The sequence below is a fragment of the Colletotrichum fructicola genome (assembly GCF_000319635.2).
Source record: "Colletotrichum fructicola Nara gc5 chromosome Unknown KSG_Nara_v1_contig01, whole genome shotgun sequence".
NCBI classification, from domain to species: domain Eukaryota; kingdom Fungi; phylum Ascomycota; class Sordariomycetes; order Glomerellales; family Glomerellaceae; genus Colletotrichum; species Colletotrichum fructicola.
In genome coordinates this window covers 5,903,760-5,926,760 of record NW_027094051.1, presented here as the reverse complement: position 1 = coordinate 5,926,760, position 23,001 = coordinate 5,903,760, and the positions used below count along the sequence as shown (strand labels likewise).

Genomic DNA, 23,001 nt, shown 5'->3' with positions numbered 1-23,001 from the left:
GAGAGTAGAAATACACGAGAGCGTTACGTAGTTAAAGCAATGCCTGAATCCCGTTCTTTCGGTGATGGTGTTTTCGTGAATTCCTGTCCCACAATGACATTATGTCAAGCACATTGAGGTGATTTTACAGCATTAGGCAAGTATATTAGATTCTACGTATCAAGAATCCACCGCATCGCACGTAAGCTAGATCAACCAAATTTCCGAACTTTCGTACCACGAATGATTGACCCAAAGACAAGGTTAATCAGAAAGGCGTAGCCACACTCTAGAATTCATAACCATATCCACCACCCAGACGGCCAGATATTCCAAAGAGGTCTATGATCCATGTGAAGAATCCGAGGACGAGCCCCAAGATGCCGTACCTAAACAGATCAGGCATCAGGAATATGGAGTCTTTGTACCTAAGTCCCGGAATCTTCTGCGTCAGGGATCTTGGGTCGTCGAGGTAATAGTAGAATCGCGTTCCCATAGTCTTGAACGGGGTCTGGAAGATATAGTTCATCGCGTAGTACGTGATCGAACCGACAGCGTCGAAACGAAGCTCGCCGTGAGCGCCGTGAGAACGGAAGTAGTTCACGATACGCCGGACCAGCCCAATCATCTCGTCGTTTGTAAGGTACGGAGTAAGACCTTCGAAAAGGATCAGAACTGGCCGGTCGACAGGAATCTTGGCCTCGCGGAGCCAGGTGTCGCTGTGAATATTGGGGTGGATCAAGCGGTACTCAGCCCCTTTGACTGGTTCCGGGTCATTCAAAACTTGGCGCCGTAGCTCGATGACATCCTCCTTGTCCGCGTCGATCCAAACCCTTCCTTCTCCCTGCCACTGCACGCGGTGACATCTCGAGTCCATTCCGCATGCCAAGTGGATCACCGTTGCAGGACCCGGATTTCTTCGAAGAAACCTCTCAGTGCAAATGTCTAGCATGCGACCGCGCATAGCTACCGGTGCGGAGAACGTTGGGATTCTCGTGAATCCCATGGATGTTCGGTTGAAGTCATAGCCCTGTTCCTTGATCTGGTTGACGATCTCTAGGGCGTACTGGTCATTCAGAATCGGCGATGCAGACTCGGCATCCTTGGCGCGGGCGAAGAGGGTGAGCAGGAGAGTTTCCTGCGCACCTGACAACTTCACCTTGCCTTTGCTCAGAGCAGTTGTTGTAACAGCCGTGGACATCGTGATAGCTTGGGAGTGTGATTGCAGATCAGAGCTGGAAATGCGATGGAATCGACTGCCTTTTGGCTGTTAACACTGACTGCTTCATAAAGCCCGTGAGGAGACGGCTTGACATTAGAAACGGCATGTGCCTCGGCATATGACCACAACCCGGCCGGTGTACGGACGACGTGTGCGTGGCAGGCCGTGGCTCGTGTCTTCGAAAACGTTCACTTTCCTTCGAAACTCCGGCGCCGATGAAAGTCATCTCATCCCTGCTTCCCCGGTGGAAGCCACTACAGCTCGCAACCATGAGACGCATGGCCAAATCGGATGGAGAACAACGCGACAAACACGACGGCTCGTTCTCGCCAGTCTCAGCGGGGTTCGGGTACGAGCAGAACTGGGTTCCCTACGGACTCCGGCAGTCGGGATGCGCTGCAGCGGCAGCATGGAAGCTTCTGCCCCGTGCATGAATTGACTTCTGAAGCTTCGATACATGACCTCATGATATCACATGAGGGCAGCACAGGCGCGGTATGCTGAGGTAAGGTCAGCTACATCCTTAGCTTATCGTCGCTGCCTTCGACCTAATTGAGTCATGGTAACGAGCTGTTAGGGTGGATGATCGGGGGCCTGTCATCGGCCGAGAAACGAGCGTATTCGTATCTCAGAACCACTACGAGCTGTTAGCAGCTCTCATGCGCTGGCTCGTGAAGCAAGCTGGAACATCAGAGACTTCCGTTTTGTTTTCATGGCTTCGTGTTACACGAGCAGACCCAATACGTATCAGCGCAGGCTTCATGTTGAGATGCACAACACAGAAACGTCTAAGTCCCTCTTCGCGTTTGAAAATGCCAAAGGCGTTCGAAAGCAACTGCTCGGTGAAGGTGCAACGAGGTACGCATCTACGCTGACTTGAGATGGATGTTCCACTAAGAATCACGTTCTTCGGGTTTCAGATGATGCCCAGACTGCCAAACGCCCATGCAGGTCAGAGACGCTGATCTGGAGGCATTCAGCGCTGGCTGTAGTCCTCGTGGAAAATAGTTCGCCAGTAGGACAGCAGCGTGGACATGGCTCAAGATGATCAGGGCGAACTTGTCAGTTCATTAGTTTAAACCAGGTGGTCCGTACGTTTACGATGCAGCACTGAGTCCATGTACCTAGTAGTATTGACTTTCACGTATTCAAAGGGAACTAGAATCATTTACACCAGTGATCCCGCTCTCGCCAACCAGCACTGGAAGTGCTTGATAATACCATGACAACCCTGCAGTCGATCGTGTTCAATCTTTGGACATATTGGATTGCACCTTACCTCCACTTGTTATCCCAACCAGCCTGCTCAATAGCAAAAGCAATAGCCAGCTCGGAGAACCTCGCCATGTGGTCAATAGAAAATACGCCGAACTCGTCATCAATGTCCATCCGGTCCTTGCTGGTGTGTACATAGGGGTCGAACTCGCCAGGGAACCCACCAGCAACGGGGTTGCCCTCGGAGGCAAACGTGGCAGGGAAGCCCAGCTTGGTGTAGGACATGTAGTCTGATCCAGCACCGGGCATCAGCTCGTACACGCTGGTGGTGATGTTGATGTACTCGGTGCTCAATTCCACAGCCCACTTCGTCAGAGGTGCGTCCGCGTCGGTCTTGATGAACCCAATCGACTCGGTGGCGTTCCGCGCGATGAAGGCGGTCATGTCAAACTCCATCATAGCACCAATGTTCGCGCCCTCCTTCTTCTTGTATGCGGCGATGTCCTGGCTACCGAGCAGACCGCCTTCCTCAGCGGCATACCAGTGGAACTCTACAGGTCCCTCTTGGGGAATGTAGCCGCTCAGAGCAAGCACGCGGAAGGCTTCGAGGATGCTGACCGTGCCGGAGCAATCATCGTCGGCACCCGGAGCAGGGAGAAGAGGGAAGAGGTAGTTGGCGGAGTCTTGGTGGGCGCCGATGATGGTCAGGGGCTTGGAAAAGTCGCGGACCTTGGGCTCGAAGCGCGCGATGATGGAGGACTGCACGAAGTTATGTGTGAAGTACTCAAGGGAGATGTGGGTGTGGTATGGAGATTGCGCGATAATCTCGGCGATATGATCGTGGAGCCACTGGGAGCTTTCCTCGCCGGTCGGACCGTCGAAGTATCTGTTGTAGTAGCTCGTCATGTGGGCGAGGACGTCGTGCATCTCGGTCTGGTTAACCTTGGGAAACAGGGGCTTGATCAATCGCTGGTGGGTAATCTTGGGAAGATCTGAACAAAGGCTCGTTAGCTCATTGTCTTCTCGGTCGATATAGGTCGGTCTGGTACTCACTAGCTTTGCCGGACCACGCGCCGACGGAATTCTCGGCATAGAGGTCCTGGTGGTTCGTGATGTCGCGGAACTTCTTGCCCTTCCGGCGCAGACGAAGCTTGTCTCCCTCCGTCATCCATTGCGGCTCCTTCTCGCCAAAGACGTGAAGCAACCTGCGCTCGGCGAGCTTGTCCGCCTTCTCGGGCTGCAGGGACAGCAGGGCATCGACGGGGTCGGGGTGCGCCTTCAACGCGGCGAGGACTGACTCATCGGCATCATGGATTCGGAACGGGGTCGCAGCATCTTTGTTGGCAGGCGCGATAACAAACTGGTCATCGGAGGCGCTCAGCGCGAACTGCGAAGAGCCCAGAAGGAGCAGTAGCTTGGTAGACAGAGAGTAGCGCATGGTGGCTGTTGGGTTGCGGTTGTGGATGTGTGGAGGAGAGATGGAGCTTGGCAAGGGATTATGAAGAGAGATGGCGCTTGATGCCTAACATCAGCGATAAGCGCATTCACCGTTACAGGTAATTGGTACGAGTGACCAAGCTCGGAAGGTCGCTGAGAAACGAACGGCACAGCGGCGATGATGCAATCGAGTGCTGATAAGGATCGATTGCAGGGGTAGCAAAGGTCCCTTTTTTGTGTCAGAGCTCCCAATGTGCGTTGCTCCAGCAACGAGACCTAGTTGACGCGTTATGTCTTTAGTTCTGCAGTCCGAGGGCGACACAAGTGGATGGCAAGAGAAGTTCGTTTTCAAATGATTCACAATTTCCATTGATCCTTTAAACGAATGACTTGTTTCTAAATGACGGTGTTCTGTTGATAATAACCACGAAAACTCATCTTGCTTACTTAAAGTTCACCTTCGTTGGCTTGGTTAGCCTGATACTCTCCCGATATGTTGCCAACTTGTTCGCGACAGGTAGAGCATTCGGTCCATCCGCCACCAAGGATATGAGTGACCCTATCAGGACATCCTAACTCGGGCATAATCATTCGCTCCCTCGTCAACGTCTTCTTCTTCGGCAGAAACCCCCAGGGGTTTACCACCGTCATCGTTGAGGTTTCCGCGCCCGGTTCTGTGCCGGACTCTGGGTTTGGGGCGTCCGGAACAATTTCCTGATTCTTGTTTTTATTCGTATTTCCTCCCTCAACTTTCTTCTCCTTCTTCTTCTTCTTGGGCTTGGGCAGCTCACCCCAAAGGGCCCCAGGATCTGCCTCGACCTCTGGTACAGCTTCCGGCTCTGGCCCCGGCTCCGACACAAGCTCTACCCCATTATCTATCAAGACACCTTCGTTTCTCTCCAAGGCTTTGGCCTTTTTCGACTTCTTCTTATCCTTCTTAGACTGTTTTGTAGACTGAATCAAGTTCGTGTCCTGCTGAGGGCAGGTCTCTGGCAGAGCCTCAGGAATACAGTCCGCCGGGTCACTCTCTTTGGTCTCAGCCCATTCTATCAGTGACTCCGTCGGCTCGGCGAACTCTTCGGTCGTGGGTTGTTCAGCCACAGCCCAGTCATCCGATGGCGGTGTCTCGGGCACCTTCGTCTCCTCTGCTGGTGGCTCATCTTGTGACACAGAGAAGTGATCATCTGCAGGCACGTCGGCTGCCGCTGCCGATCCATTCAAATGGGCTTCGTCGGTTTCGAAATCGGATTGTTCCACATCAGCGACTGGTAGTACACGGCGGTTTCGCGAGTTTTGACAGCACAACAAAAACATGCTCTTCACCAGAAAGTTTGAATAGACCGTGCCGTGTTGAACGCATCCCAAAAACGCCGAATCGTCCAGATGCTTCGAGGTGTTGAACATGAGTCTCAGGCGGCGCTGTAGAAAGCTTCTGAACCAGATGTCATGTTCACTCAGAAGCTGGCAAGCCTCGGAGGCCGATACGACAACGTCCAGCGGCGTCAAATAATTGGCGAGCCGCAGCACTTCTTTCTTGGCCATTCCCACCAAGCCCGAGAGACCATAAGCCTTAGCAGCACAGTAGACATGTACGCTCGTCTGAAAGTCGGACTTAATGACGCTGATGTTGGAGCCATAACATGTGAGGGGTTCTTGCTGTGAATGGCTCTGTGAAAGGGTCTGCCAAGTCCCAGTGTAGAGATAATGAACCAGTACATGACCGGCGTCATCCGGAACTTCCTCGATATGTATATCGTTGAGTTCATCCCGGGGTTCATCGCTTGGCAAAGTGGCTAGCGCCCCAAGCAATTCGCTTGCATTAAATAGCAGGTCGCGTGGAACAAAGAACGACATTTTGTTCCTGAAGTAGACCCTACAGCTTGGGCTCGTGTATGGTCTGAACCCAAGTACATGTCAGCTCTCTGTTGCACCTCGTGCAGAGGGGATACCACTCACGAAAGCACCGGCGCATCTTCTGGACCTGAAGGCTCAGAATCATCGGGCGGGGGCGGGGGCGCGTCTTCTGGAATCATTTGATAATCTGCTGGAGGCATTGCGTTGACAGTGGTAGCGTCTGTGGTGTTCGCCTGCGATTTCTTCTTCTTTTTGGCCATAGTTCTCGATGCCTATGATTTTGAGAAAGCATTCCACCCAAAGCCGCCTGATGGTGCTGTTTAAGTAGTCAAGGTACTGCTCCGAATCGCCCACGCCCCGAGTGGAACATGTTGCAGGCGCCTTAGGTGCCTCCAAGCCAAGCGATTTGGGCTTTGCTGCAGGTGGCCTACGCAAGCCTGATGTGCTTTCTACTGTGGAAGCATTTGCCACCATCAGCGTGACAGAATTATTGCAATCCAACCAACGGCCCATGGGCCATGGTTGCAAAGCAGCTTTGTGTGGCTTGCATGCTGCAGTTTCAAGCCAATAATGGGAGGCCTGCACATGGAGCGACGCTCTGTTGGTCCACGTTGCACCTGCTGTAAAAGCACCCCGCATACTGCAATGCAGGAAGTCCTGGTATCTATCGCAACAACTTCGAAAGTCAGGCCACACTTTTACAAGGCACATGCGAGGTTACGTTTTTGGGTTTGTTGATGGTTCAAATCCTTAAGTCAATGAAGGTTCTGCGCGTTTGAGGCGGGAAAAGTATCTATCCTTTGGGTAACTGGCAGCCAGGACAAGAAAAGCTGCGTGTTAGCGTGTTGGATTTGCTTCGACCATGCAGCTACTCAATGGCAGAAATATCCGGGTCGGTTTAAGATGAACATCATCCCAAGGGTGTTGAAATTTTCGCACTACGAGCCATGGATAAGGGTTTGCTTCATGTCTCAAGTATATCGGGAATCTTTGACGCCCACAAACCCTCTGGGAAGAACGACGATTGATTCTTGAAATATCTCAATCTCCCTAGTCGGGGTAACGCATTTCTGGAATGATGTTGAGGACGATATCAGTTTCTCTGACCATGCTCTGCGAAAGCTCTTTTTCCCACATCGGTAAACATAGCTAGACAAGCCGTAGTCCTCATAAAGGAAGCAAGTCATTGCATAAAGATCAAATCCGTGCCGAATACATTGAGGCCTCACAATAACCACTCTTTCAACCCTCACAAAGCTCCCTTTTGTGGGGAGGTGTTTCCTTCTTGCTGTAGACAGGACGTTCCATGTCCACCCCTGCCCATTTCTTCAACCGATACGCGACCCGCTCGACGTACGAATTTTCATCCAGAGTCAGAGTTCCTAGTTTCTTGCAGGCTTTGCAGCGCTGGTTGTATACGACTGCGTTGTATCCGTTGTCGGGGTATCCTCTGATGACTATGGTCACCTTCCCGCTGCTCCAGGCTGCCTTGGAACAGCTGCCATTGTCGCAAGTGAACCTCCCCATCACAAAGGTCGAATATTTCCGGTCGGACTCTTGGTTTATTTTTCTGTTAAACCACACGGAGGTGATGTGGTCGGAAACGGCGTCGGCAACCTCCTGGTTCAAGTGTGGGAATGTGAATGAGGTCTTCGTCTCGCCGCTAAGACTGGTGGACTTTTTCTTGGCCATCTCGGACAAAGTATAGGTTCTTTATCTCCTGAATTGCGTGGTTGTTTGGTAATTTAGTCTGGTGCGGAGATCGCATTGTACAAATTGATGGCCGGCATAGCTGCCATTTTATCAAGGTCTTGTTACATGAATCTGAAAACATGCAGCGGGCTAAATCATTGAGGATAGATGCGATGGGCGGTGAAATTTCCAGGTTGGAGACGCGATAGTGCAGGCGTAGGCTTGGTCAAATGCTGGAGGCCGACCACCGCGATATTGTTGAGATGCACAGCAGCAGCAATCTGAAGGTGTAATGTCTTATGATGCAAGGGGCCCCCTTCATTATGACGTAGTCCTCACCAACAGATAACTTCTTCATTATCTTGTTATCAAGCATAGTTACCTTGGAATAACCGAAGGAGGCTCCTTCAAGCAATACAGATGCCATTAATGTTAATGCCAAAAAAGGTCAGTTCATGAGGGCTCGCATTATCAGGGAAACTGCTCTAAGAATGACTACTCTCCACGACGTTACGCATTTTTCGGTTGTATCTTGTTATTATCTGCCGATTCCATAGAGTTATGACACTGGTGATAGCGGCTGTCTTCATGTTTTCGCCGGAGGCTTGGCCAAATACCAGCTTCAAACCATCCCGCCGGCTGAAGCGGGCTTTTCTTCCTACCGGGCACCGCGATCCATGTGACCATGTCTTCATCCGAACCTCTCCCAATCAAGTCAATGTATCCGTTTCCAAACTTTGCACTTCGGAACGGGAATTTGAAGTAACATCCGGAAGTCAGTGCTGCAGAACATGTATATTGCAAGTGCATCACCTGTAGTGAGGTACTTCATGTGAGAACCACGCTGTTGCCGGCGGGTCCGGTGACCGGTCCCACGCCTCAGAATCAAGACTATAAAGATCACCGCCGAGTGAGCTCCACACTACCATTATTCAAACTCCTATGAAATAAAGAAGGTATCAAAGTGTGATCCAGCGTCGGCCCAGATTAGTGACTCATCATGTCGAAGTACGCGGCCGCTCATGAAAATATCCAAGGGCCAGGCGACGCTCGCCCTACAGCCGCCCAGATAATTGACGACGAGAACCTCCACAATGCACTCGTCAATAAAACGATCTTCATCACCGGCGCAAACCAAGGCATCGGCCTCGAGACAGCTCGCGCACTGCACTCAACCGGTGCCACCATCTATCTCGGCGTTCGCGACCTCACCCGTGGCCAAACCGCCATCGACGACATCAAGTCGACGAACGCAGACAGCAAAGGCAGCCTCCACCTGGTAGAGCTCTCTCTCGACTCTCTCGCCTCAGTGCGAAAGGCAGCAGCGGACTTTACAGCGCGCAGCAAGCAGCTAAACATCCTCGTGCTCAACGCAGGTGTGATGCCAGAAACCAAACAGACAACCGAGGACGGCTTCGAAAAGACGTTTGCAACCAATCACTTGGGCCACTTTCTCCTCTTTCAACTGCTCAAACCACTGCTCCTGGCTTCTTCAACACCTCAGTTCCATTCTCGCGTCGTCGCGGTAGCCTCGATGCTCCACCGTGGCAGCGAAGTCCTCTTCGACGACTACAACTTCACCAAGCGGCCCTACGACACGGTTATCGCCTACAGCCAAACTAAAATCGCAAATGTCTACCTGGCCAACGAGATCGAGCGCCGCTACGGCGCCCAGGGTCTCCATGGCCTCTCGCTACACCCGGGCAGCATCATCACCAACATGAACCGCCACCAACTCGGCAAAGACCCCGCAGAGCTGAGAGCCATATTTGGAGAGCAATACGACATCCTCGCCAAGTCGCTCAAGAGCCCCGCGCAAGGAGCTGCGACAACGGTGTACGCGGCTGTGAGTAAAGACTGGGAAGGCCGGGGAGGCAGGTATCTGAGTGATTGTGGGGAGGTTGGACCGGTGAAGCCTGGTGAGGGTCCGTTTTCGCTTGATCAGGGGTTCGCGCCATGGGCTTACGATGAGGAAAAGGAGGGGAGGTTGTGGAGGGAGTCAAATTTGATGGTCGGATTGCAAGAGGGTTCGTGAACCATTTGGTGTTCCATGGTCATCTGTTGGGGCAGTGTTAGAGAGTAGCTATGTGTGAACCTAAATTGCCTCCACTGACTCGACGAACTCCAATCATTTGACTGTGCAAGTCATGATGAGAATAATTTGAGAGTGATAAATATTTGACAGTGCATGTTTGTGACCTAAGGTACTGAATAATGTTCAGCGACGGAGTCTATGTGATCCCTCAGGACGTAGTGTAGCAGTCCAAGTGAACGTTCGGTACAAAGCCAGTGGTCATCAAAGACAGTACTGGTGATGTCACTGGGGAGAAGATCACACCCAACTTTCACCCATCCCGAGAACCAGCGCGGGACGGGCCACTACCTAGTAGGCTTACCGCATTGAGTATTCTTGACGACCATATGTAATTAATTAACTCCATATTCAGAAAATACCAGTTTGCTGTGTCCCTATTGTGCACCAAAAGCATAGGGTATCCTCTAGGCCTGGGGAAAATGAAATTCATTCCACAGGGTAGTTACACAGACGATTTGTTTCTCTATGGTCAAGCGCCAACTAAAAACGTAGAAACAAAGGGCTTCCGATGACCTCATTCGCTCATCGCCCAGGCGACAGCCTATTGGATACCTATGTCGACTCTAAGCCCCATCAAAACACTGCTTACTTCATTCGAGTCCAGCCGCAGATGTAGGGCTCAAAGCTTTGTGCCTAAATGACTTGGTTGGTTGCTGATACGGTCCCGGTGAGGATCCGCCCCTTTATACGTAGGAATCTGACCAGTGAGAGAGCGGAAATGTGCAGTTTGAGCTGCATTACGTTTCCAAAACGGATAGGTGCAGAAAATACCGGCAGGAGAGGGGAAACACGGCGAGGGATTTGGCAATCGACCAGGCCTCCCTCAACTTCTTCTTGTCGTCCTTCTATATTGTATTTTTCTATCAGCCTGTACTTTGCGAAGTAGCCTCTTTTACTCCAATATGACCAACCCTAGTGAAGACAGTGGTTGTCTCTCCGTTCTATCTTCTTGCTTCAAGAGACGAGGCAAACCGCGACCAGGTCCTTCCGAGTGCCCAAATCAACTGGCCCCTTTGGTGTCATCCGCAACGCAGGTGACCGAGCTGTCGTCGCTCAATCCAGCTAACGATGAAACATCTGCCTCGACGAACCCCGAGATCCAAACCCCGGCTTTCTTGGAAGAAAGCTCGTCTGCGCCGTCAGCTGTTAACGTTAAAGACAAGCCAGCTTCCGTCATCCCTATTACTGATCAAGAATCAGCAACAACAGACCGCGCTGCGGCAACAGTTGATCTGTGGCAAGAAGCGTACAACAAGGTGGATGAGAATACTCGTAAATGGATCGACAGTATTCCGGGTGCTGCTGATGCCAAAGACCCCGTAAAAGAGCTGGTGGAATTGGTCCGATTGAGGGAGGAGAAACATGGGAAAGGGGCGCTGAAGCTCACGATCGGCGGCCGTCAAATCTTATGGAGGGATTACGCGAGCAGAGTCATCTCTTTATTGACTGCAATCGGAGACATTGCCGTCACAGTTGCCCCGGCGCCTTCTTCAACCGTGTGGTCAGCGGTCAAGATGCTTCTGAAGGTAGGTGCCAGTGTGTTGCAACTCAAATATCTGCTCATCAACCGTGCAAGCTGACGATCTTTCAGACCAACGTATTGGAACGCGAAGATCTTGTAGCTGTCATGGGTTGTGCAGACATAGTCCTCTGCCTCGTGAGGCGTGGCATAGTGTACGAAGAGGTGTACATTCGGGGGTTGCCTAGACTCCCAGCCCAGGAAGATTTGAAGCAAGAGCTTGTGAAGGTATACTCGAACTGCTTGGAGTTTCTAGCCTTCGTCGACGGCGAATTGCAGCATGGGAATATGCGGCGGTTCTTAGAGGCGCTCTTAGATCCCGGTCACGGTGACAAGCGCGTGTCGGCCATAAAAGCCCTTGAGCAGAGGCTACAGTTCGCAGCTCAGGCTTGCGAGGCTAAAGCAAGCTCTGAACATCGAGGCTTGATTCAGAGTCTTGCGTGGCCGCTCAAGCGTGTTGACGACAATGTTGCGGCAGTTCTTGAGAGACTTGCTGACAAGGAAAAGGAAAAGGCTATGACATACATCAGCACTGTCCCAGTCGGGGTTCACCACAACGAGAAACGTGAAAATAGAACCAGAGACACATGTGAATGGCTGATACACCATACTCAATTCCTCAAATGGGAAGAATCGGCCTGTTCTTCGGTTCTCTGGTTGCAAGGAAATAGTGAGTTTTGGTGCCTCAACACTTTTACGGGATGATGGACTGACCTGGGCGTTCTTCCGCAGTTGGTACGGGCAAGTCTTTTCTCACTTCAAAGGTCATTGATCGTTATTGGGCTCAGAGCCGAAACGCCAGTCAGCCACCCTGTGAGAAGAGCGACGAAGGGGTTGCCTTTTTCTACTGTAATAGTTCTGATACGACTCGGCACAGCGTTCACTCTGTCCTCCGAAGTTATGTCCGACAACTTTGTGAGGTAACGCGTGATCGCAAAAGTGTTCACAGAGTGGTTATCGATCTATACAACAGGAGAGCAGAAATCCAGAGCGATATTACAGTCGAAGATTGCGAGACAGCATTGATTGAGATGATTAACAGTTATCCACGGACCGTTTTGATACTCGACGCTTTGGAAGAGTGCAACAAAGAAACGAGGAGAAAGCTTATTGAGATATTCAAGCGCCTCGTTGAGAAAAGTAATCGACTACTGAAGATATTCATAGCCAGTCGTCCAGAACACGACTTGAATGGTTACATGAGGTCATTTCAAGGGCCGCAGACGATGATCACAATCAGCACTTTAGACAACCGTGGGGACATTAAGACATTTGTCGACGCGGAAGTGGACAACTTCGCTGCAAATTGGGAGGTTGAGACCAAGCAGCTTATTAAAGATGTGCTTGTAGAGAAGAGCGACGGAATGTTAGTACAATCGCACGCATGCATATGACCTACGCTGATAGGAAGAAATTAGGTTCAGATGGACGTATCTGCAGTGGGAACAACTCAAGGATTTAAGTACCAACGGTGGTGTAAAACAAAGACTTGGGACACTCCCCAAGACACTGACGGAAGCCTACGACGAAGTCTATGATAGATTCGACCCTGGTGGTGTTGAGTGCTTCATGATGCAGCGGGTGGTAAGATGGATCATGTGCGCGCGCCAGCCGTTAGAAAGTCGAGCATTGCTGGCAGCCATCAGAATCGAAAGCGAGGAAGCGAACGGGGAACAGTCTTTTGACAAGGCGGACCTCACCGAGCCCATTTTGGAGGCTGTCTGCCGACACCTGGTCGTGAGAGACCCAAAACTTGGAGTTTGGAAATTCCCGCATGCATCAGTTGCCGAATACTTTCGAGCTAAAAACGACTCGTGGGTCAAAGACGCCGAAGGGAAGCTGACAGTCATCTTGACCAAGTGCTTGGTAGACTTCTGCTCCTCGGTCTGGCCGATGAAGTGTATGATGAACGACGAAACAGTCGTTGACCTCTCCGATTGGCTTGAGGCTAGGAGGGCCGCTCCCAAGCACACCCTGGATCCTTGGCATCCGCTTCATAGATACATTACTCGAAACTGGCTACAGCACATACATAACATTTCCAACGAAGATTCCAGCATTTTGGATGTTGTCCAGGCTCTGAAACGCTTCCTAGGGGAAGCAAGCCCTCAGAAGTCTTCCTGGGAGTACAGGGCATTTTGCCTTATTGTCATAAGTAGCGATGACTGGACTTATGACAATTCCTCCGGCAATTACATGCGTGCTTCTGTCGATCCATACGACAACCCTGTTTTTGGAGTTGTTACATTTGGTCTTCATCGGTTTCTGGCTGGCTGGTGGGACAAAGACGTCGATATTTCTTCACTGGTGAATGCAGAGGGGTCAGATCTCCTGGCAATCGCCGCCTATTTGGGCTACACCGAACTCTGCGAGTACCTCATCCACCAGGGATGTGACATCAACATAAATACTAAAACTACGTGCCACAGCGCACTGGGCGCATCCATACATCAGCAGAAGATCGGCACTATGAGAATGCTTCTGGAGAAAGGAGCAAACCCGGATCGCGTCATGAACCATCACAGTCTCCTTTGTCTGGCCACGGAAAAGGGGATCGATTACTGCACCCTTCTACTAGAGAAAGGCGCAGACCCCAACACCGAGTGTCGCAGCAGATCCTGCTTTCGCTTCGTGTCTGTTTTTGGCGTCAAACACTATCTTCGTCGTGGCCTATCGAGAGCTGCTTACAGCGGCAATCTAAGTATAATGAAAGCTCTCATTGACAAGGGAGCAGACGTGAACCCAGACAATCTCAGAGATCTGGATGGAAGTCCTCTGGCAGCTGCCGTATACATGGGGCAGCTTGACTGTGCACGCTTTCTCATAGCGAAGGGTGCAGGTGTCAACGCCCAACTGAAATATAGAGACTTTGGAAGTCCTCTGACTGCTTCTGTATGCAGTGGAGAGCTCGAATGCGCTCGCCTTCTCGTGGAGCATGGAGCGGACGTCAACATGAACCCAAAGTTCGGCCCGTATGGCAGCCCGTTGGCAGCTGCTGTATCGATGGGACAATTGGACTGCGCTCGCTTTCTCGTTGCAAGTGGCGCTGATGTTAACGCATATCTGGAGTTTGGAGAATATGGCAGTGTGTTGGCTGCTGCGATTCTCGGGAAGCATCCCGTTCTTGATATGGTCAAGTTTCTCGTAGAGGAACAGCAGGCAGGTCCCTCCCAGTTAATCTATGTGCGACCACGGGGGAAGAATGACGGAAGGCTGAGAAAAAGATCGATTAAAGAGGGGTGGTATGATCAGAAATTAAGAAGGACGATGGCAGCATATCTCACGCAGGAGCTTGGGATAGAGACTCAGATGTTGACCAGCCTCGGCGTGCCACAAGAGGACGTAACACCTGCTGTTCCTTCCAAGACGTAGCGCTTATACTCCACGACGCTTCCTCGTTCTCTGCGGAGAAGGAGCCGTACTCCACCAGAGATCATCTGATTCCCTGTCCCCGACGACCTCATTGCCTGTGATGTTTTCCAATCCCTTGACGCTTCGCGTGATTCTTCTTAGGGGCATGATGTCAGAGTCCAGAAGCCACAACAGCTCCTCAACCACCACTTCCGCAGCCACCTTGAAGATGGGCCTGAACCACTCTCTCTCCTCATGACCTTCCTCTAGCCCTGGATCAGGATCCACGGCGACGGCAACCAGGAACGGCGCCGACGGCCGCCACCACATGGATTTCGTAGTCGGCCGTTCGGCTTCCTCCAAGTCCAGCACGGATGCAATTGCCTCGTTTGACGCGACAAGGAAGACCTTGTCCGACATGCCGGCGGGTAGATCCGGTTTGAGGCCGTCGAATCTGGCGCGGAGATCGTCGGCGCTTTCGCTGGCCAGGGCAGCATCTTCGATCCATCTGATCTCAAACTGGGACCTGGCCTCCTTAATGGATCCCATGGACTCGTCGGGAACATTGCCTTCGTCCACCGCCCTCTGGAAAGGAATCTCAATAATCCTGTCGATTTCTTTGGTGAAAGCTTCCCATCGATGTGAATCATCGTAGCTGGCTGTCCGAAAGGCCACCACACCCCACGTCTGGCCCTTGTGGCGTTCGCTCCAATGCTTGAGCCAATTTGGTGGGAAGTATCCGGGCACACTCTCCTTAGCATCGGCGCCCGATTGCCGCTGCTGCTCTTCGTACACATGCATCGCCAACCTTTCCACCCCGTCTTCGCCGAGCACATCGCGCAGCCCCACTTGCATCTTCAAAAGCTCCCCCTCAGGAAGCTCGGCGATGTCAGCGTGAGTAGCATGGCGGTAGCGGTCGTAGTTCCAGCCCGGTGGCCAACAGGAACTTGAGGCATCTGAGTAGACCGGCGTTTGGGGCGGCGGTGCATGCTGTGAGAAGTTGGGACGCGGCATATCTTCCGGTGCGGCTTATGTGGATAGAAACAAAGAGCGATCTCCGGCTTTGAGTAGGTGAGAAGTTGAATTATGCCGATGGTGAGATGGGGATTTAGGACATGTCGTTGGGCAGTCGCCTAACTATTTCCTGCAGTTTCGTCCCCTTACATAAGGTGGAAGTGGTCGGTACGTACTCCGAGACAAGTATGAGACTATATCGAATTATCTAGACTCATTTTACACGTTGGGACTGTCACTCAGTTCTCCATTCAACACCCATTCAATTTAAGGTAGTCAATGGCATGAGAGCGCTTTAGAGTGACAGCAGTACGTCTAATACCTCCCGATGTTTGAAATAGACCAAACGCGAGTTGTCTCGCAGGGCATCTTGAGCCTGAGCCCTTCTTGATTGAACAGCAAGTCGTAAGATGAGGTTATCATGTAAAACCACAACCGCTCACATGGACTTGACTCGATTCTAGATCGAATTGAGCTCTTATTTGTTTTTGTCCCCCTTGGTTTCTGTCCTTTTGTTTTTGTCTCTTCATCTCGCCCCCACTCTTCGCTTGCCAGGTGCCCGGTCCGCCGAGACCTTTCTCCCCCACAGCCTTCTAATATTCTCCTGTCGATTACCAGGGGATGCCGGTGGCACACTTTGCAGCCTAGCTTCTTTCGAGCGAGCCATCGAAAATGTTTGATTTCGCATGATTTCCCAATGTCGTATTTGTGAAAGAGGGATCGGCACTTGGCATAAGGTTGAAGAATCCAGGTGTCGGCATTACCGCCCCTGGGATGTGGGGGTTCGAGGCCTTGGGTGGAGACGGCGGGTGTCGTGTTTTCTGAGGCGGGATGGTGCGCGGGGCAGTCCATTGTGGTGATGGCCTCATCATATTGCCGCATTTGGAAACACTGAAGACGTGCAGAAGAGAGATGTGAACAAGTAGAAGTTGTAATTAGTCTAGATCTATCCAGCTCTAATGTCTATGTCATGAGATCTAACCCCAATTGCCCCAGATTCCCGCGCCATGCAATGCTCCAAAGGGTATACACCGACAAATATGGTACATACAAAAAAACACACAAACCCGAAACCCATCCTATCCCGATTTTACACAACTCTAAGCGTCGCTCCTGGGAGGCCACTTGACCCTCCTCTCGGCGCGCACGTACAGGTTGTTGGGGCGGATGAGCTGGAACATGGGGTCGTACTCCACAGCGCTGTCCTGCGCGAGGCTGAACTTGTAGCGGTAGACCAGCTTGGGCAGGAAGACCTTGACCTCCTGCAGCGCAAAGTTGAAGCCGATGCACATGCGCGGGCCCGTCGCGAAGGGGATGTAGCTCGCGTTGGGGCGGTTCTTGACCTGCTCCGTGTCCCAGCGGTCCGGGTCGAAGCGCGCCGGGTTGTCCCACACGAGCGTGTTGTTGTGGATGTGGTGGATTGCCGGGATGACGATGCTGTCCTTGGGCAGCTTGTAGCCGCCGGGCAGGACCATGTCGACCTTGGAGGTGCGCGCGGGCTGGTACGACGGGTTGTGCTTGCGCTGCGTCTCCTTGATGTACTTGTCGAGGAAGGTGAGCTTCTGCGTCAGCTCGGCGGTGATCTGCGTGTTTTCATCGAAACCGTTGTCGATGAGCTCCTGGAGGAGGCGCTCCTGCATGCCGGGGTAGGCGACGAGGCCGTAGAGCAGCCAGGAGAGGAGGGACGAGGTGGTGGTGAAGCCGGCGCCGGTGGCGACGACGAGGGGCTCCATGATGCGGTCCTGGGGCAGCTTGTTGCCGTCGCGGTCGGCGGCGCGGAGGACGTAGTCGACCATGTTGTCGGCGTTGAGGGCGGCCTCCTGCAGCTCGAGGTTTTCGGTGCCGCCGCGGGAGGCGGCGGCGATGGACTCGTTCATCATGTCGATGATGCGGCCGCGGGCGTCGCGCAGGCGCTGGGGGTCGCCGAAGGGGAGTTTGGCGTACCAGGAGCCCATGGAGGTGATCTTCTTGTTGAGCTCGAGGGACTGGGCGATGCGGATGACCATCTCGTGGGGCGGGGCGTCGACCGCCGTAAAATGCTTGAAGTCCATGCCGAGGACGAGCTTGCCGACGGCCTGGGAGCCGAGCTTGAGCATGTAGGGGTAGACGTTCCAGGCCTCGTCCTTGTCGTCGAGCTCGTCAAAGACCTTGAAGGCGTCCTCGACGGTGGCCTGCATGGTGGGCGCGTAGTGGCGGACGGCCTTGGGGCCGAAGGCGGGCGGGAGGAACTTGTGGGCTAGCTTCCACTCGGGGGTGTCGGTGTCGCCGAGGAAGACGCCGGACTCCTGGTTCTTGATGGGGTAGAGGGGGTGGCCGGGGATGATGTTCTTTGTGAAGAAGTCGGACTCGGAGAAGACGATGTTGGCGAGCTTGGGGTCGTTTGTGTGGTAGATGACGGAGCCCATGTTGTTGGTCTTGATGAAGGGGCCGTAGCGCTCGAAGAGGCGCTGGTGGTTGCCGAGGTGGTCGGGGTAGACCTCGAAGTAGTTGCCGATGAAGGGCAGGCCGGCCGGGCCGGGGACCTCGCGGACGGCGTGGCCGTCGATGGAGAGGGCGACGGGGCCCTCGGCGGCGAGGACGTCGGCGACGGTTGTCAGGGCCTCATCTCCGGAGACGAAGCCGATGCCTTTGGGGGTTGTTAGCTGGGTGCAGAAGCGAGGGTGGAGACGAGATGGTGCTTACCCTTGTGGTCGACGACAGCAAAGTGAGAGGCGGCGAGATGCTGGAGGCCCTCCTCGTCTGTCGAGGCGGGGATCTCGATCTCTGTTGTGGCTGAAGGGTCTTCGCCCAACAGGTAGAAGCGTTGTGATGACATTGCGTGTATGTGTGATGTGTGGTGTGGATTGAATGTCGCACAAGATGGAATGGAAAGTGATGATGCGACCAGATTAAGAAAAAATGGTATGAGGTAGTAGATAAGAGACGTATTTACAGCAAACCAAAAGCGGTGCGAGATGGGGATGCCACGAGCTCACGATATAAGTAATAGGAGCAGAAGGAAAAAAAAAAAAAAAAAAAAAAAAAAGTCGCAGTCCCTAAAGAGTACGTACCATCCCATCCCACCACCAGGTCCAGGCCAGGCAGATTAACGATGCCGCCCGCAGCTTATCCAATCTGATCCTGGGCAATGGCAACCCGTCGGTGGAAACAGACCGACGAACAGCTCAGACGCGAGAGGAAAAAGTGGCCTGCCGAGGTTCACGTCAAAGTGTCTAACGGACCAGGGGGAAAGAAGAGTGGGCGGGTCGTCGCCGCGATAGGGGAGTTGATGAGATCATGGGCGCCCAAGTCCGTAGTGCGCGGGCGGGCGTGCAGCATTGAATCGGCATCGGCTCCGTGGGCGGCGTGGACTGCGTGGACCCGACAACAATTTGGAAGTAGTAGTTTGGAACTTGGGTTTTGTTTGGTGTCTCTTTGGGGGGTGTGGACGGAGACAAGCCGCGGTTCGATGGCATGACAGCGGAACGGAGGCGATACGAAAAGGAAGAGACGAAAAAAAATGGAAGCAAAAATCGGGGCCTTTGAAGAAGAATCAGAAGAATTCGCATCGTTTGATAGGGCCAAGCGGGAGACAGGGGCCGACTTAAAGTGGATGATCTGCGCTAACTGCCAGAGGTACGTACCGCACGCGCTAAAAAGTAGTGTACAGGGCACTAAGAAAGGTGCCGAGGCGAAACGAAGAGACAACACAGCGAAAATAGGGGACCACCTTACGAATAGAGCACCGCACCGCACCGCGCCGCGCCTTATCAATTTGCATTGCATTGCCATGCCATGCCATTGACCCCTTGCTCATGCGATATTTCCCTCTTTTTTCCTGCACGCTGCAGCCACAAGGCGGCGTCCCAAGTCCCGAAATCCGTTGCGCCTCGGCTCGTTGCGTGTTTACTTGTCAGTGTTCTCTGGGTGCTGCTGTTTATTTGTGCCACCCACGTAATTTAGGGACATTTCAGCCAATGAGAAGCTTCGCCTGCTTCCATGTGTGGGCTCCCGCTCCCACCCAAGCTTGAAGAAGCTCCCGCCCATCCCACGCTGCGTTGCGCCCTGCATGAACAGATGACAGCACTCAAGATTCGCCGTGAGCCGCCATCTCTTGGCCCGCCGGCAGTCGACTTGTTTACCGCAGCACCGGGCTGATGCGAGGGTGCTGACTCTGTTTTTCTGCCCTCGACACACGTAATTCTGGAGACCTCGGGCTTCGTTTTCGCGATGAGTGCTGTTCACCGTCTGTAAAGGGCAACCATTCGCCGCAGGCCACCGATAAGGCAGAGAGAGAGGAACGTAGTGCTGAAGACAACTTGGCATGAAACAAGGCAGAGAGGCCTCGGCCCCTCCGAAGAAAACAGCTCCCAGGGAAAAAAAGACGAACGCAATCGTCACCGCCGACACCGCCGTCGCCCGGCATCCAATCCCGTCGCGCCTCTTTGTCAGACGGCCGACCCGTCCGATCGCCGCGGCTTGATCCCGCCCGGTGCCCACACCGTTCCCATCTTTACCTTGGGCTATCCACACCAGCAGAATGCACCTAAATTCGTGACCATTGCGAGGCATTTCAAAGGACGAGAGAACCAAGAATCCACAGCACTTATCTCGAACCTCGGCATCTTGCCCGCCCACGCCCCCCAGTCTCGGACATTACGCTATCCTATCCCCTACCACCACCGGCACCCTTTCCATGGGTTCCATGGACCGTCAGACACGGACTCGACATGACACACGGCCGATTGTGATCTGGAATGATTTTTTTAATTGTGGATATCCCATCCTTTTTTTTTTTCCGTTACTTCATGCACGCTGTCGTGGCGCCATCGCTGATAAATAATACTGGCTGCGTTTCCACGTCCCGAGGCTCGACTCGAAAGGGGCCCTTTCTCCCACTGCGATCTCACCCGAACCTTATCGGTGATTCTCATCATTCTCCCTATTTATAAGTAAAGATAGATAATCCTTTTGTATCCTGCCCAACATCCCAAGTTTCGGCTCGGTCGCATCAACACCGATTCCTCTCTCAATTTCTTTGGTCCACTTCCTGAGATACCCCTCCAAACACATTCACACATCACACATCATGGCGTCAACAGAAGGCCAAGAATACACGGCCAAGGAGGTCGCCGCTCACAGAGAAGCCAACGACTGCTGGATGGTCATCCGCGGTGAAGGTAAACAAGCCCTCCTCTCCCTATCTTCCAATCACCAAAAACACCCAACTAACTCCTCACCCAAAAAGTCTACGATGTGACAAAGTACCTCCACGACCACCCCGGCGGCGCAGAAGTCCTCATCGAGGCCGGCGGCGTCGACGCCACAGAAGCCTTCGACAACGCAGGCCACTCCGAAGACGCCTCCGAGATCATGGCCGAGTTCCGCGTCGGCAAGCTCAAGGGCGCCAACAAGCGCAACGCCCCCAAGGCCGTCCGCGTCGCCCCGAAAGCCGCCCCCGCCGCCCCCTCAAACACAACCTCCGGCCCCGTCCGCATCGCCGGCCAAGCAGCCGCCGCCGCCGTCTTCCTCGCCCTCGGCACCGTCGCCGCCCGCCACGCCTCAAACACCCCCGCCGGCCAGGACGTCATCGCCGCCATCCACCGCCTCAACCTCCACCTCCCCGAGTGGCTCTCCCTCAGCAGCGCCGCCGCCGCCGGAACCCGCCCCAAGCGCACCGGCTTCGGCTTCGTCGAGGGCTTCGCCCTCGCCTCCGCCATCTTCGCCGTCGCCGGCACCGTCACCGCCAACAAGCTCTCCGCGCTGCTGCACTACGACCTCACCCCCATGAAGTTCCGCCCGCACAAGAAGATGCCCAAGGTCGCGCGCCCGAACCCCCTCCTCCAGCGCGGCTGGCTCGACCCCGTCACCTACCACCCGCTCCCCCTCGTCGAGAAGCACCTCATCGCGCCCAACGTCTACCGCCTCGTCTTCGAGCTGCCCACGCCCTCCACCGTGCTCGGCCTGCCCATCGGCCAGCACGTCGCCCTCAAGGCCGAAATCAACGGCAAGTCCGTCTCGCGCTCCTACACGCCCACCTCCAACAACGCCGACCTCGGCCGCCTCGAGCTCGTCATCCGCTGCTACCCCGACGGCCTGCTCACGGGCAAGTACCTCGCCAACGTCGAGGTCGGCGAGGAGGTGCTCTTCCGCGGGCCCAAGGGCGCCATGCGCTACAGCCGCGGGCTGACCAAGAAGATCGGCATGCTCGCGGGCGGTACCGGCATCACGCCCATGTACCAGCTCATCCGCGCCATCTGCGAGGACGACCGCGACACCACCGAGGTCAGCCTGATCTACGCGAACCGCTCCGAGGCCGACATCCTCCTGCGCGACGAGCTCGAGGCCTTCGCGCGGCGGTACCCCAAGAACTTCAAGCTGCACTACCTGCTCGACACCCCGCCCGAGGGCTGGACCGGCGGCGTCGGGTACGTCACGCAGGAGATGATGGCCGAGCGCTTCCCCGCGCCGGCGGGCGCGGATTCCAAGATTATGCTGTGCGGTCCGCCGGGCATGGTCAACGCGGCGAAGAAGTCGTTGGAGAACTTGGGCTTTGAGAAGCCTGGGTCCATGTCCAAGATGACCGATGCCGTCTTCTGCTTTTAAAGGAAAATAGATGAGAAGAATAGAGTGTATGGATACCATAGACGGGGATCGGGTTACTTGTGTTGGTATATATGGGCTTTGCATCGTCACGGAGTCGGGGATGGTTGCATGGGGCTTGGTGTCTTTGGGGGCATTCTTTTTCATGCCGTTGGTGATACCTACCTGTAATATCTTACGTTTTTTCATTTGTTCATATCATAGATCTTGACGACATCAGCAAGAAGTTTCTCTCATATATTCTTCGTTTTGATACTTACAATTCTGCATGCGCCTCTGTCGATTTAGACAGTGACAGAGCCTGCTTCCGAAGGTGCATAACCGAGGGCGGTTTGGGCTGATGGTTGGTTGGTCTTGTGTAACCATCCAAAATAGATGATCCATTCCTCAGCCCAGCCTTGTGCGTAGGACAGCCGCGGAACAGAGCCTTAATTAAGGGCATTTTAAGTGGTGCACATACAGTCAAGGATGATTCAGTCACTGTACAGCATAGCGTTGAAGAGATTACCTGATCGGGTAATTTTGAAGCTACCAACAGCTACTTCCAGAGGCTATGTACAGTCTCAAAGGCCCGCTCGTAGGCCCTCGTATGCCCTCTTAATCCCTCATAGCCACATCCCCGCCTCCTAGGGCCTCCTGAAGGGCCCTCCTCCCTCACATATACTGATGGGCTGGGCATGCCTATAAGTGGGGCGACAGCTGATTGAAGGCCTCCTATCAGCTAGAGTATGTTAAGACATAAAATACTTCATTTCAATCGGAGGGATCGGTTGGAGGCGGCGATGGTCTCGCCCTTGCTTGGCTCAGTTGTAAGCGTTGCCATATAACTTACCTCATGGAAGCGCTGCCGCCGAACCCCTCATCTCGCACAGAATCTCAGCTCATCATCTCCCAAGCCTCTGCCCAAGTTATCACATTTTCAACGCCATTTCAGGGAATCTCACGTTGCTCTCATCCTCCACATTATGAGTCCGATTAGCACCTACCAGTATCCGCCTCTGTCGGGACCTAGATGCACACGGCTGATCAGGCTGCATGCTG

At 53.6% G+C, this 23,001-nt stretch overlaps 8 protein-coding genes across 8 annotated transcripts; 3 read left to right on the top strand and 5 right to left on the bottom strand.

Moving 5' to 3' along the window:
- Positions 1-268: 268 nt before the first annotated feature.
- tcmP (Tetracenomycin polyketide synthesis O-methyltransferase TcmP) lies at positions 269-1,180 on the bottom strand (the record flags this gene model as incomplete). Its single annotated transcript, XM_032025158.1, has 1 exon — positions 269-1,180. The coding sequence occupies one exon, from the start codon at positions 1,178-1,180 to the stop codon at positions 269-271; it is 912 nt and encodes a 303-aa protein (XP_031878176.1).
- Positions 1,181-2,476: 1,296 nt separating this feature from the next.
- LAP1-1 (Leucine aminopeptidase 1) lies at positions 2,477-3,854 on the bottom strand (the record flags this gene model as incomplete). The annotated part of the gene is made up of 2 exons (XM_032025157.1): positions 2,477-3,408; positions 3,470-3,854. 2 exons carry the CDS (start codon positions 3,852-3,854, stop codon positions 2,477-2,479), a joined length of 1,317 nt encoding a protein of 438 aa, XP_031878180.1.
- A 446-nt stretch (positions 3,855-4,300) lies between these two features.
- CGGC5_v001667 (uncharacterized protein) lies at positions 4,301-5,967 on the bottom strand (the record flags this gene model as incomplete). Its single annotated transcript, XM_032025156.1, has 2 exons — positions 4,301-5,750; positions 5,810-5,967. The coding sequence occupies 2 exons, from the start codon at positions 5,965-5,967 to the stop codon at positions 4,301-4,303; spliced, it is 1,608 nt and encodes a 535-aa protein (XP_031878179.1).
- A 2,432-nt stretch (positions 5,968-8,399) lies between these two features.
- On the top strand, positions 8,400-9,434 carry WWOX-0 (WW domain-containing oxidoreductase; the record flags this gene model as incomplete). Its single annotated transcript, XM_032025154.1, has 1 exon — positions 8,400-9,434. One exon carries the CDS (start codon positions 8,400-8,402, stop codon positions 9,432-9,434), a length of 1,035 nt encoding a protein of 344 aa, XP_031878178.1.
- A 962-nt stretch (positions 9,435-10,396) lies between these two features.
- On the top strand, positions 10,397-14,385 carry ANKHD1-1 (Ankyrin repeat and KH domain-containing protein 1; the record flags this gene model as incomplete). Its single annotated transcript, XM_032025152.1, has 6 exons — positions 10,397-11,020; positions 11,086-11,683; positions 11,746-11,826; positions 11,891-11,933; positions 11,987-12,379; positions 12,432-14,385. The coding sequence occupies 6 exons, from the start codon at positions 10,397-10,399 to the stop codon at positions 14,383-14,385; spliced, it is 3,693 nt and encodes a 1,230-aa protein (XP_031878240.1).
- A 3-nt stretch (positions 14,386-14,388) lies between these two features.
- Positions 14,389-15,378, bottom strand: CGGC5_v001664 (uncharacterized protein; the record flags this gene model as incomplete). Its single annotated transcript, XM_032025151.1, has 1 exon — positions 14,389-15,378. One exon carries the CDS (start codon positions 15,376-15,378, stop codon positions 14,389-14,391), a length of 990 nt encoding a protein of 329 aa, XP_031878212.1.
- A 1,100-nt stretch (positions 15,379-16,478) lies between these two features.
- Cyp4f5 (Cytochrome P450 4F5) lies at positions 16,479-18,193 on the bottom strand (the record flags this gene model as incomplete). Its single annotated transcript, XM_032025150.1, has 2 exons — positions 16,479-18,004; positions 18,061-18,193. The coding sequence occupies 2 exons, from the start codon at positions 18,191-18,193 to the stop codon at positions 16,479-16,481; spliced, it is 1,659 nt and encodes a 552-aa protein (XP_031878215.1).
- Positions 18,194-20,446: 2,253 nt separating this feature from the next.
- On the top strand, positions 20,447-21,963 carry cbr1 (NADH-cytochrome b5 reductase 1; the record flags this gene model as incomplete). The annotated part of the gene is made up of 2 exons (XM_032025149.1): positions 20,447-20,537; positions 20,606-21,963. The coding sequence occupies 2 exons, from the start codon at positions 20,447-20,449 to the stop codon at positions 21,961-21,963; spliced, it is 1,449 nt and encodes a 482-aa protein (XP_031878246.1).
- Between the last annotated feature and the right edge of the window lie 1,038 nt (positions 21,964-23,001).